The sequence below is a fragment of the Macrobrachium nipponense genome, chromosome 17, assembly GCF_015104395.2.
Source record: "Macrobrachium nipponense isolate FS-2020 chromosome 17, ASM1510439v2, whole genome shotgun sequence".
NCBI classification, from domain to species: Eukaryota; Metazoa; Arthropoda; class Malacostraca; order Decapoda; family Palaemonidae; genus Macrobrachium; species Macrobrachium nipponense.
In genome coordinates this window covers 44,949,603-44,964,466 of record NC_087210.1, presented here as the reverse complement: position 1 = coordinate 44,964,466, position 14,864 = coordinate 44,949,603, and the positions used below count along the sequence as shown (strand labels likewise).

The window sequence follows — 14,864 nt, the reverse complement described above, 5'->3', positions numbered from 1 at the left end:
CCTCTGTCACTTTGTACTATTTCTGGTATACCAAACTTTGAGAAAAACTCCACAAGTTTCTCAGCAACTATCTTGGCAGATATGTTTCTAACAGGGATTGCTTCTGGATACCTTGTCACTGGACACATTAATGTCAACAAATACTCATTTCCTTTCTTTGTCTTCGGCAATGGTCCAACCATATCAATAATCACTTTGCTAAAGGATTCTCCTCTAACTTCTATAGGTTGTAGGGGGGCTTTCTTGATGGTTTCATTCGGTTTTCCAGCTATCTGGCAGGTATGACACTCACGACAGAACCTGCTAACATCTCTGTGAAGTCCAGGCCAGAAAAAATATTTCATGATCTTCTCCACAGTCTTCCTGATTCCCATATGTCCAGACTCGTGAGCTACTGCAATCACTTGCTTTCTCAATGGATATGGAATCAAAATTTGATGACATTCGCCCCATTCAGCATCTCCTGTATATCTGTAGGTCTATACTTCCTCATCAGCAAACCTTCCTTCAGATAGTAACAGGTAGGAGTTGTTGCAGCTCTCTTCTCGATCAACAACTCTGAAGAACAAATCAGTTAACGATGCATCCTTCTTCTGCAAGTCCATCAGCTTCTCTCTTGTCACTTGACCAACTTCAAGGGTTGAATTCTCAATATCTGCTAACTCAGCTACTGTAGTTTCACTACTGTCTTCAGCAACACTTTGACTACTCGGAGTCTCTTCAGGAACATCAGGTTCTTCTTCTTCGTCGTCGTCTTCTTCATCTTCTTGGGAAATTTCTTCTTGGTCAGCACTATGGGAAACTTCACTTCCCTGGAATAATTCTTCTAAGCACAAAGATCCTTCACTTGATCCTTCTTGGGTGTGTAAATCCTCAGTTTCTTCACTTACAGTCGTAGTCCTCTTCATACTTCTGGTAGTTACACAACTAGGAAACAGGTGGGGGTTATTTCTTCTCCAACTCTTCTGTAGGACTAATCCTCAATGGTTTGTCTGTCACTACAGGACAAGGAATAAATGGCACACCACCAACTTCATTCCCCAACAGAACATGTATACCTTCCACAGCTAGTGAGTCCTTTACAGCAAAATCAACATTCCCTGTCACCAATTCACATGACAGGTGTAAGCGGCATATAGGAGTTACTTCCTCTCCTCCTATACCCTTCAATATAACTGAATCTCCTGTGAGACTCTTCTCCAACTGAGGGTGAGAACCACGTACTACCACACTATGGTTACTCCCTGTATCACGTAATATCTTGACTGGTACCTGCATACTTCCTTCTTGAGTTGACAGCATACCCTCATAGATATATGGCTTAAAAGCCTCCACACTGCTTAACCACTCACTGCTTGAGGTAACATTTCCACTGGTTGCTAAACATTCAGCTTGTTTAGTTTCATTCTTCTCTGGAGTCTGATTCTTTCCCACACTGCTCTTCGTAGTTTGTTTCACAACTTGACTAACTGGTTTTGACTGCTGTTGATTCCGGTAACACTCTTGACTGTAGTGTCCTACTCTTCCACACTTGAAACAGACAACATTAGGTTTCTGTAACTGTCTTGAAAAACTGGATGAGGATTTTTTCACATTAATTTGCTGAGCTATATTCCTTGTGTACTCTTAGTAGTATCACTTGAAGGTTTCCCATTAAATTTGTTCCTGTTATTTGGATAAGACTTAAAACCTGGGCGTTGTTGACTCTGGTACTTGACATTGTAATTACGTTTGCTACTGATTATATTGTAATCTTCACTAAGTGTAGCGGCTTTGTCAAGTTTCTTCACTTCTCTCTCTCTTAAATAAGCTCTTATATGTTCAGGAATTCCCTTAAGATACTGTTCAAGAACAAGTAACTCTTCTAACTCATCAAAAGTTTTAACTTTAGCAGCTTCTACCCAACGTTTGAAACACCTTCTCACTTTGTAAGCATAATCTAAGGTGGTTCCCTTCTCATCTTTTCTTAAATTTCTGAATCTCTCATTGTAGTACTCTGGGGTCATCTGGTAAACTTGTAGCACACTGTGTTTAAGTACCTTGTAGTCTTTACACTGATCAGCTGTTAAGGCTAGATAAGCACTTCTCCCTTTACCAATCAAGACACTTTGTAGCAAAACTGACCATTTATCCTCTGGCCATCCCATACCTGAAGCCACTTTCTCAAAGTGATCAAAAAACTCATCTGGAGCTTCTTCAGTAAACTTAGGGATTAACTTCTGTACTCTCACTACATCAAATACAGGGTCTTGATTACCTTGGTTAGGGTTAGACGGTGTTACTGGTAATGTGGATCTAGCTTTTATTAATTCCATTTCCCTTTCATGTCTTGCGATTTCTCTTTCCTCTTTTATTCTTTCTCTTTCCTCTTCTGCTGCTTTTTCTTCTTCTCTTTCTCTTCTTTCTTGTTTTTCCCTGTCTATTCTTTCTCGTCTTCTTTCAGCTTGCATTCTCTCTCTTTCAGCTTGCATTCTCTCTCTTTCGCAAGCATTTTTAGCTTAATCAAATTCTCTTCTGCTTCAATGCGTCTAAGCTCTAACTCTGCATCACTTTTCTCTTTCTTTTCTGCTTGCTTATTTATGAGATCAGCACGTGCTACATTCAACAACTCTTGAGCCAATTCTAACTCATCTTCATCAGTTATTCTACCAGAGTTTATCAATGATTCCATAGCAATACATCTTATTTGTGCCTTTACCATACTAGTAGACACATAACCACCACATGCCTCTGCTAAAGCGCTCCACTGTGCTCTAGACAGAGTGGTTTCAGACAAAACTTGGACGGAAGGAGCTGCTAAAAATTCCTGAACATTGAACTGAGCCATTTTCCTCTAAGTTATCAATTTACAATTCAATACAATAAATGCAAAACAAAACTATTTGGTCACTCTCCTAACAAAATATATTCCTAACACCACCAGTATATTCTAGAGTGATAATGAAATCTGCTTTCCCGGGTCTCTGGGCACCATTAAACAATAGGTACTAAGTGCCAAGTATCTGGTTATCTTGCATCAAATATTACCTCACCAAAAGCCAGACACCTGAACCCTCATAACACATTTAAACGACTGAATACACTAAAGGCAACAGTGATCCCTTAACACTTACCAGTATTGCAGAAAATCAGACTAAGTTCATCAAAACAGGTGTGAGGTAATCTTGTAAGTAATTAAATTAATCAAAGGGCATCACTCCATCAACAACTTTCAAAACTCTAAGTATTTCCCTGATTTCAGAAGTCTAAGTACTTCCCTGGTTCTAAGTCACTTCAATTAAATTGAAGGAAAGCAAATCAATTACCACTCTATGTTTCTACCTAACATGAATATAATCATAATTATATATATTTATACTGGTGTAAGATAAAGAAAACACTTATAAAAATTTTAAATACAAAAATTTCTTATTAAATTCAAAATTTATAAGTGAAATTCACAATATCAGGGAAAATTACTGTTACTTGAAAACAAAGTAAAGTTTAATTAATTCTTGAATCAAATTAAGTAAAATTAAATCAAAATTAATTTATCATAAAATTCAGAAAGTAATTCAATCAAATTCAAGAGTGTTAGGCAATAATTGAAAATTTGAAATTAATTCACAAGTGCTAAACAACAATAAAACTTGAAAAGAATTCTAAGTAAATGCAAATAAATTCACAAGTGTTAAATTTAATTAAATGTGCAATGATAAAGCAATGAAAATAACTAAGTCAATTAAATGGTGAATGCAAATGAAAATATAAAACAAAAAGACACATTTCAATAAGAAATGAATAATGCACAAACAATGGAACAGACACAAACACAAAAAATATCAGCAATGTGTAAAAGTGTAAATCTTTTTCATTCAAAAACACTAACCAACAGTTTTTACCAACCTTCGTAACAGACAACAGTTCCTATCAATTATTAATTAAACACACTCCCTATCCATTATTAGTTATTCACTGTTCCTAACAATTATTAGTTGCAACTAATAAAAATATAACACACTTTACCTTTTTTGGTATACCAACTTCTTTTCTTCTTTTGTAAATTACACTTTCACAAAAACAAGGCGCCGTTACGAAATGTTTGTTCAGATTCCACAAAAGAAATTAAATAAACTAAATAAATTCTAAGAAAATATCAAATATACAATTCTCACAATATGAGTGACCAATTTACGTTACGTTAATTTAATCTCGATGTCGAGTGAGAGAGAGAGAGAGAGAGAGAGAGGAGATCTAACTGCCTCGAGGTCTTAAGATCGAATGAAAATCTCTTCCTTTATGGAAATGACAGAGCAGATGTCTCAAAACGTTCTAGGCACGAAAGCTTCTCGAAAGTTCTGAAATCTGACGCAATCTTACACCCACAATGTGCAACATCCACGTGGGACTTGACAAAGATATACGCGTACAAGACAAGACTGCTCAACAGATACGTACCCGATTGAAACGGAGGGTAAACGATAATTAAGATTGACATGTTTTTGATGACCACGTAAAAAGAGTCGAGCTCATTATCAAACGCGCTGACAGAGCAGGGACGCAAACGGATCTCGCAGACTCTAATTTCAAAGTGCTGACATAAAAGTTAAACATTTGCAGCTTTGAAAAGACAAGGATCTCTCTCTTTACGTTAGATATATATTTTTTTTTACATGACGTTAATGCGAAATCTGAACACACATTTTAAAACATCCTATTCTAAGCTATCTAGGAATCTGAAAAAATGTTGCACAATCTACATGACATTTCAAAGAGGGGAAAACATGCATTTTGAAAGTAGCAATATATAATAATATATATATATATATTATATATATGTGATATATAGCGTGTATGTATATATAGATATATATATATATAATATAATATGATATATATATTATATATATTATGTGTGGTATTTATGGGTGTGTGTGTATTTATATAGGCTATATATATATTATATATATATATATATAATATATAATGTATATGTGTATATATATATATATAAATATTGTAATATATATTAATATAATGTGTGTGTAGTGTGTGGTTGTATGTATATATAAATATATGTATATGCAATATATATATATATATATATAGATATATATATATATATATGTATATATATAAATATATGTATGTGTGTATATATAAAATAAATAGTACACACATATATATATATATATATATATATATATATATGTATATATATATATATATATATATATATATATATATATATATATATTTATTTTACGTATATATATATATATATATATATGTATATATATATATATATATATATATATATATATATATATATATATAGTCACCTCACAATTAACGTGTGTTTAATTAATGCGTTTTCGATTTAACGCGAGCTAGATATAATTCTAAAGTTTAAAAAGCGCAAAAATTTCAATTCAACGTGAATTGGCGCCCGAACGTTGTTTTAAAATCATTTGCGCATCAGTGCTGCAGACGACGGCTGTCGACATAAATGAAGACATAGCACAGTATGTATTTATTAATAAAGCGAAATACTTTATTTATCAATGCAGTAAAAGATTTTGTTTATTTATTAATAAAGCGAAAAAAATCTTTTTCACTTATCTTTTATAAAGTTATACATTACTTCACTGTATCAAATAATATTGTATGTATTCTCATATTACGTATTGTGTTATAAAATAATAACATAGTGGTCAATTTTTTGGTTTGGAAATCAGTTGATGGCGAATAAAGTTTTTTTGCTTCTAGTTAGCATAAACGAATATCTAGATACTTTACATATGCGACAAGGTCATTTTTCGTTATACAACAAATTTTCAAGTCAAAATATGGCTTGAATAAGTCTTAGTGTGAACTAAATCATTTTTTTCGTTAATAGATTAGAATGGGAGCATGTTTATTTCGTAAAAAAAGACGTGATTCCGTTAGCTTTCTCAGCTTCAGCTACAACTTGGTTTAAATTTAACAGCATAGTATTTCCTTGCTGATCTTTGATCTATAGCAAATAAGGTTATTACATAAAAACATATCAGTCCTACTCTACATAACGTCGTTTATAACATAACTACGGTAATTGTTTACTATCATACGATAGTTGAAATACAAGACAAACGAATGTTCCTGTTATCCAATTCAGTTGTACTTGGGAAAAAATTACGGAGTTCCCCAAGTCCAGGTACACAAACCTCCTTATTCCTGTTGTTTCGTTTCATATGGGAAAAAATATGTTTAAATAACGCGTTTTTAATTAATGCGAGCTCTCCAGGACGTAATCCTCAAGTCAATTGATTGGTAACTATATATATATATATATATATATATAATATATATATAATATATATACGTATGTATGTATTATATATATAGATATAAATATATATAATATATATGTAGTATATATATATATATATATATATATATATATATATATATATATATATATATATATATATATATATATATATATATATATATATATATATATATATATATATATATATATGCTGCGGGCATCCATGACAGTTACAACTTTAGTTACAAAGGGAAGGGAGATGTGGGAAGGGGAAGGGTAATGGGTAATGGTTTGAAACCTGCCCTATTATCTAAGGTGGATCAAATGATGGCCATGTGCCAAATTTTGTGCAGATCGTAAAAGCAATGACCACATAAGTTACAAAGGGAGGGGAGAAGAGGAAGGGGATACGAGTTTGAAACCTATCCTATTATGTAGGCTGGGTTAAATGAAGGCCAAGTGCCAAATTTTGTCTCGATCGGTCAAGCGGTTACTACATATGAAGTGTGTTCCAAAAATAATAAAACTAATTTTCTAATCCTTGGTGGACATGGTTTGTAACCCAATCAGGGATTGGGTGGGTAGGTAGGGATGTGGAGAAGACATTGTAATTGCTGTCGATTGAATACAAGCAATTAGAAGAAGTAGGTGTGTTAAGAAGTGCTGCTGTGTCAGGCAGTCATTTCAACCAGAAATGCAGCCATCTACTGAACAACATTGTGCTATCAAATACCCATAAAAAATGGAGATTTTGATAGGACGAGAGTACAAAGATCCATAGCCAAAGTGTGGTTAAATCATCAAATTATGGATGTGGAAATTAAAAATAGATAAAGATCCCAAAAGGCCTAGATGTTTTGGCGTGATCAGAAATGAAGAAGCTGCAGGACAAAGACCAGTAGGCATACTCAAGAGACCATGAAAAATTGCATAGCTGAAAGACTAGATGTGAGGGGAAATTTAGATGGATAGTCCAAATGGCAGAAAAAATCAAAGTCATTTCACATATAACCCTCTGACAAAATGTGACAAAAATGTTAATGATAATGTCACAATAGGAAACAAATAAAATGGGATTGCTTGTACATTAGCTGCAAATACATGCTTTCATTTTAATCTACAATATAATCTTGTTTAATCTACAATATACATACTTTCAACAAAAACTGATGTAACGAATGAAAGCGTTTTTCTTTATTACTGCATTCTAAGGATGCATTCAGATACACTGTTAAAAATAGTAACAAGAAAATGCAACGATTTTTTTTATTAGGACAATGCTAATTTAATTTTATCCTAGAATGGTACATTTCAAAACTTTTAAATAATAGTATCAACAGTATCGGGCATCATTATTCTCACTCACAAGACTATAAATGGACCTTGGTAGTGTGTGCAATATCTGATGAAAATTATAAGATTACACAAACAGAACTACAAAACTACAGTTTATCCCCAAACCCCACCCCACCCTTTTTTTTTATGCTAAACTATCAAAAAGTCCAGGAAAATGAATACGCACTGAAATAATGATCTCTTACCAGTGTATTTGCTCTATGGATTCAAACAATAGTAATACACATATGGTATGGTATAAAGCCTACCTCTTATCCCAATGTGCGATCTTTACAATTGAAACAAAACATACTATATTAAATGATGAATTACTATATGGTATTCTTACAATTGGAATTATGAATTTTTTCTTCAGTCACTTAATTCACTATCATCCTCATCATCTTTGTCTTTTCCATATGAGGCTTCACAATCTTCTGCCATTTTTTTTTAAGGCTTGCAGCCTCTTCATATGGGTCCTTAAAATCTTCATTTTTCTTACTTTTGGAATCTTCCCCATCATCATTTTTCTTACTCTTGGAATCTGACTCATTACAATTACTGCTATCATCACTTGAAGCTCGACCAAATAACTTTGAGATGCCAAATGCAGTTCCTCCACCAATTCCTGCTCCAGCAGCACCTAAGGCTCCAGTTGCTGTAGCACTAATTCCAGCAGCACCAGCTGATTGTAGCACTGCAACCTACATGAGAAACAAAATTACCCAATTAGTGCCTACCTCAAAACCAAACGTATCCCACATGGCAAAAAAATTACCTAATTAGTACCTTCCTCAAAATCAAACTTATCCCACATGGCAAAAAAACTCCAAAGAAATAGATATTTACTTACCCTCTCAGTTCCTAACATGTTATAATGTTCAGTTGAGAAATTTTTATCAGTAAATATTGCCCCCTTTCATAGTTTTACAACCAAAGTCGCCATCTTAGTATAAATTTATTACCTAATTGTGCATGCCGTTAAGTTTTCCCACTTCTGATCATCCACTGCATTCAATTCTAACAAGATAATTACATCAACCACACAATATGAGGTATACAGTTAATTCTTATTGTGCTACCTCTTTTTTAGTGAGATTCAATATCAAACAATATTCGAGAGATTTTGTTCCAGCTGTGAACAAATTAGATTGATCTTAAGTTATAAAAAGCTGGATCAACTAAAGGGCAAAAGTTCAAACTGGGTGAAAATGATATTGTTAAACTACAATAAAGTTTTGTACTTACTTACCTGGCAGATATATACTTAGCTATAGTCTCCGACGTTCACGACAGAACTTCAAATCTCGCGGCAGACGCGACAGGTAGGTCAGGTGGTCTACCTTACCGCCGCTGGGTGGTGGGTGTACGAACCAATCCCCCTTGCTTGTCAGATTTTTCTCTTCCACCTGTCTCCTGAGGGGAGGCTGGGTGGGCCATTAATCGTTTATGCCAGGTAAGTATGTACAAAACTTTATTGTAGTTTAACAATATCATTTTTGTACATGAACTTTCCTGTCAGATATATACTTAGCTGATTGGCACCCTTGGTGGAGGGTAAGAGACAGCTAAATAATACAGGTAAGAAGGGAAACAACTAATGTTGTAGGATATAAAAACCTTGGTTCTCACCTTTTCAGGCTGAAGACTTCATAGATACTGTCTCTGAGTCTGCATTGCCTGGAGAGCTACAGCTAGGACGTGACCTGTTGCTGAAAGACTCTCGGATCTACCACTGGGATATGTGATCCCCTTCTGTGGTAGAATCCAAGTCGGATCTTGTTAAAGGGAACTTGTCCTCTTACATAACAGATCCTTACCACTACCTCTGCAAGGAGCCAAAACCCACCAGACCACCTAACCAAAATACAAATGGTTAATACTACGACAAAAAGAGGTGCCTCCTGCAACCTCTTTCAGACAACCAAAAACACAAATACAAAATATAGGGTAACATATCAAAATTTAAAAAAGGATAAGTTTCAGCTCCCTGCCCCAGCACCGAATCCGCCAATACGAAAGGGCCCAAGGCGAAGCATTTATCATACGTGATTTTTACATCACATAGGTAGTGGTTTGCAAAAACCGACTGGCATCTCCAAAAAGTCGCCTCCATCAGGTTCCGCACAGACATATTTTTCTTGAATGCAAGTGAAGTTGCGATGGCTCTCACCTCGTGAGCTTTCACTTTCAGTAGTTTAAAATGCTCTTCCTTGCAGGCAACATGTGCCTCTGTAATAAGACTTCTCAGGAAGAAGGAAAGAGCATTCTTCGACATGGGCCGAGAGGGGTCCTTCACGGAGCACCAAAGCACATCTTGATTAGCCTTAAGTTGCTCCTTCCTCTTAAGGTAATACTTCACAATTCTCATAGGACAAAGAGTTCTTTCAGGCTCTTCCCCTACCAGAAAAGATAACCCACGAACTTCAAAGCTCCTGGGCCAAGGACGTGATGGGTTTTCATTCTTAGCAAGAAACCCTGGAAGAAACGAACACACCATCGATTCTTCCTTAAACCCGACATTGCCCTCAATAGCTTGGAGCTCACTCTCCCTCTTAGCTGTTGCAAGGGCCATAAGGAAGAGAGCCGGTACAATATGAGAACGTTTAAAGGTTTCAAATGATCTAATAAGATCATGCAGGTCCTTATCCTCGGAGATATTTAAGCCTCTATGCCGAAATACCGCCGCCAACATACTGCGGTATCCCTTAATAGTTGACACAACAAGATGACACTCTTCTTTGAGAAAAATTAGGAAATCCGCAATCTGGGTCACAGAGGTAGTGGAAGAGGAAACGTTCTTCCTCTTGCACCATCTTCTGAAGACATCCCACCTTGACTGGTATACACGTAAGGTGGAAGGTCTCCTCGCTCTTGCGATTGCTTTAGCAGCTGTTTTTGAAAAGCCTTTCGCTCTGACCAGACTTTGGACAGTCTGAAGCCAGTCAGACTGAGAGCGAGGAGGTTTTTGTGATACCTGTCGAAGTGGGGCTGTCTGAGTAGATCGCTCCTTAGCGGGAGCGATCTTGGAAGGTCCACTAACCATTCCAGTACCTCTGTGAACCATTCTTGGGCCGGCCAAAAGGGAGCGATTAAGATCATTCTCGTTGAATCGGACTCTACAAATTTTTTTATAGTTAGCCCCAGAATCTTAAAGGGGGGAAACGCGTAGACGTCGAGTCCGCTCCAGTCTAGTAGAAGAGCATCTATTGCTAATGCCTATGGATCTGAGATCGGAGAGCAGTAAGGATCCAGTCTCTTGTTTTTCGACGTGGCAAAGAGGTCTATGTGTGGCCTGCCCGACAACTTCCACAGGCTCTGGCATACATCCAAATGAAGGGTCCATTCTGTGGAAGGACCTGATCTTTCCTGCTGAGGAGATCTGCTCTTACATTCCTTTCTCCCTGCACGAACCTGGTGAGAAGCTTGATTCCCCTTTCTTCTGTCCACAGAAGATCTCTTGCTGTCTCGTACAGGGAGAAGGAATGCGTCCCCCCCTGTTTTCTGATATATGCCAGAGCTGTAGTGTTGTCCGCGTTGACCTGCACTACCGATCTTCTGACTTTGGGCTCGAAAGCTCTCAGAGCCAACCACACAGCCGTCAACTCCTTTCTGTTGATGTGCCAGGCTACCTGGTCCCCCACCCAGGTACCTGACACCTCGCTGGTTCCCAGAGTCGCCCCCCAACCCGTGTCCGACGCGTCGGAGAACAACACCAGGTTGGGGCTCTGGGATTGAAGAGACAGTCCCTTCGCAAAGAGGTTGGGGTCTGTCCACCATGTGAGATGTTTCTTGACTTCCTGGGATAACGACAGGGAGAACGTCAAATCCTGAGAACGACGACTCCAATTCTGATGAAGAAAGAATTGGAGCGGTCTCAGGTGCAACCTTCCTAGGGAAACGAACTGCTCCAGCGAGGAGAGCGTCCCCAGCAGACTCATCCACTCCCTCGCTGTGCATACTTCTTTCCCTAAGAAGGTTGTTACTCTCTCAAATCCTCGGGCTATCCTTTCCTGAGAGGGAAAAGCCCGAAAACTCAGAGAGTTCATCCGTATCCCGAGATACACACACTCTTGTTCGGGAATTAGTGACGACTTCTTGAAATTGACGAGAAGTCCCAACGCCTTCGTCAATTCTAGTGTTACTTGCAAGTCCTTCAAACAACGATCTTCTGACTTGGCCCTTATCAGCCAATCGTCGAGGTACATGGATATCCTCACCCCCTTCAAATGAAGCCATTGCGCTACGTTTCTCAAGATCCCCGTGAACACTTGAGGGACCGTCGAGAGGCCGAAACACAGAGCCCTGAACTTAAAAATTTTCCCCCCCATCATGAATCTGAGAAACTTCCTCGAGGAAGGATGAATCGGTACGTGGAAGTAAGCGTCCTGCAAATCCAAGGAAACCATCCAGTCCCCTGGACGAAGTGCTGCCAGCACTGACGAAGGTGTTTCCATCGTGAACTTCTTCTTTTCTACGAAGAAGTTCAGGGCGCTTACATCCAACACCAGTCTCCATCCCCCTGAGGACTTCGGAACTAGGAAAAGGCGGTTGTAGAAGCCTGATGAACGATGGTCTGTCACTAGTTCGATAGCCTCCTTCTCCAGCATCTGTTCTACTGCTAGATGGAGAGCTTGATTCATGATGGGGTCTCTGTACCTGGCCGTCAACTCCCTTGGGGTGGTCGTCAAGGGAGGTTTTGCGATGAAAGGGATGAGGTAACCTCTCCTCAAAATTGAAAGGGTCCAAGGATCCGCCCCTTTCTGGGCCCAGACTTCCGCAAATCCTAAGAGTCTGGCGCCCACCGTTGTCTGAAGGACTTGTAAGTTATTTGGGGGTTTTGACTGACTTGGCGAAAGTCTTACCTCTTCTTGAAGGTCTACGACCTCTAAACGTAGGGGTTCTGGAGGAAGAAGCCCCTCGAAAGGGTTCTCGAGTACTTGTCTTCTCCTTCTTAGCCTTGGTAGGGAAGGAAGGGCGAGGTTTTCTTGCCGACTGGGCCAAAAGGTCCTGGGTGGCTTTAGCCGAAAGCGATCTTGAGATGTCCTGAACAAGATGTTTAGGGAATAACTGAGCGGACAGAGGAGCAAACAGCAAAGAAGACCTCTGTGCGTGGGAGACTGAATTCGTTAAGAAGGAACAATATACGGACCTCTTCTGTACGATCCCGGCCCCATACAGGGAGACGATTTCACTCGCTCCGTCTCTTACAGACTTGTCCATGCAAGACAAAACGCACATAAGATCCTCCAGAGAAAAAGACTCTGGCACTTCTATCTTCTTGGCCAGGACTCCCAACGACCAATCAAGGAAGTTAAAGACCTCCAGTACTCTAAACATGCCTTTCAGCATGTGGTCTACTTCATTCATTGCCCAAGTCGTCTTCGCAGAGTTAAGGGCAGCTCTCCTTGTGGGGTCTACCAGAGCCGAAAAATCAGAATCAGCCGAAGACGGTAGACCCAAACCCAAGGACTCTCCTGTTTCGTACCAGAAACCAGCGCGTCCTGACAACTTCGAAGGAGGGAAAGCGAACATCGTTTTCCCTGCTTCTTCTTTGGAAGCCATCCAGGAACCAAAACTCCTCAGTGCTTTCTTCATCGAAAGGGTCGGCTTCATCCTCACACAAGAAGAACCCTTCGTTGTCTTCGCTGTAGAAAAAAGTGAGTGAGGAGAAGGAGGAGCCGTAGGAGTAAGGGAATCCCCAAATACTTGCAAGAGAAGCTCTGTAAGCTTCTTGTAAGAAGACACAGCTGCAGAAGTGTTTGGTTCCTCATCCGAACCGTCTAGGACGTCTTGTCGAGGAGAGCGCGGAAGATCCTTAGGTGACGAAGGGGTCCTAGTAGGAGCTGAGCGAGAGGTTGGAGAGAGCCCTCTCGTAGAAGAGCTCAAATCCACCGGAGAACGACGAGAAGATCTGGATTGTCTGCAATGAGACTCCCTCTTCGAGGTAGACGAAAACTCAGCAGAAGGAGAGGTATGGTTCCTACCCCGAGAATAACTGGATACATCCACAGGGCGCTTACGAGGAGGCGAGCGCCTACCAGAAACTGCGCGCCTATCCTGAGGCGAGCGGCTGCCAGGAGAAGAGCGCCTATCGGGAGCAGAGCGCTTGCGCGGCTCTCTATTCTTGTCTAGTTGAGTACGATCAACAGAAGTTCGACTGGAAGAAGAAATGCGCCTACTAGGAGAAGGCTGTTTGCGAGACTCTTGACGTCTGACAAGTGGATAACAATCAGGAGAAGGGCGCTTCAAAGCTAACGAGCGCCTATCTGGAGAAGGGCGCTTGCGAGGCTCTTGGTGCCTACCAAGAGACGAACGGTCAGGAGTAGTGCGTCAAGAAGAGGGAGAGCGCCTACTCGGAGAAGGGCGCTTGAAAGACTCTTGTTGTCTGACCCGAGGAGAATAATCAGGAGTAGGACGCCTCGAAAGAGACGAGCGCCTACTAGGAGATCGACGTGCAGTAGGCTCTTGGCGCCTACCTTGCGGGGAGCGGCTACCAGCTGGACGCCTGTCAGGTGCACGGCTCCTACCAGACTCTTGACGTCTGTAGAGAGAGAAGTCACGATCAGGAGAAAAACGTCCACTCAAAGCACGATCCGAAACTCGAGGAGAGCGACATCCTGAAGAAGAACTCCTACTTGTAGAAGGGCGCCTTCTAGGTTCTTGAAGCTGCTGAGGAGAAGTCCCACGCGAGGGAGTCGAAGAAATAGCGTGATGTGCAGGCGAAGAGCGCTTACCGGAAGCGGGAATCCAATCTGGAGAAAAAACTTTTTCTTTCACAGAGCGTCCGACCGATGTCTGGCGCCTTGAAGCCGAAAGAGAGCCAGGAGAGCGGGGGCGCTCGTGTGAGCATCTACCTTCATACGAAAACTCCCCATATGAAGGAGACCGCCTAAAAAGAGCAGAACGATCCTCTGAAGAGCGGCGCCTGGATCTCTTGATCGGAAGAGAAACATCCTTCTTTCTACGCGATCTAAAGGCTAGAGAGTCTGCTAGCGCCGTGATCTGAGCCTGGAGTCCCGCAAGGACTCTAGTAGGAGAATCTTGCTGTTCTTCTTCAGAACCAGGCGCAGAACAAGGGGCGCGAGAAGAAGAACGATCACAGGATCTCTTGGGTTTCTTCGCCTCCAACGACGATTCTTCTGGGAAAACCTCCGGACTAGAAGCCAAAGGACTGCAGGGAGCCTTCCAAGCCCTCTTCAACGGGCGCGACGCATTTGGGGAGTTCCAACCTCTC

At 39.9% G+C, this 14,864-nt stretch overlaps 1 protein-coding gene across 1 annotated transcript in view; it reads right to left on the bottom strand.

Annotated features, from left to right (window-relative positions):
- Positions 1-7,819: 7,819 nt before the first annotated feature.
- LOC135196208 (uncharacterized) overlaps positions 7,820-14,864 on the bottom strand; it is a 249,441-nt gene continuing 242,396 nt past the window's right edge. The window contains exon 6 of the mRNA XM_064222835.1: positions 7,820-8,331. Coding sequence (XP_064078905.1) covers positions 8,008-8,331 — 324 coding nt within the window. The 3' untranslated portion in view covers positions 7,820-8,007. The remainder of the gene's footprint in view (positions 8,332-14,864) is intronic.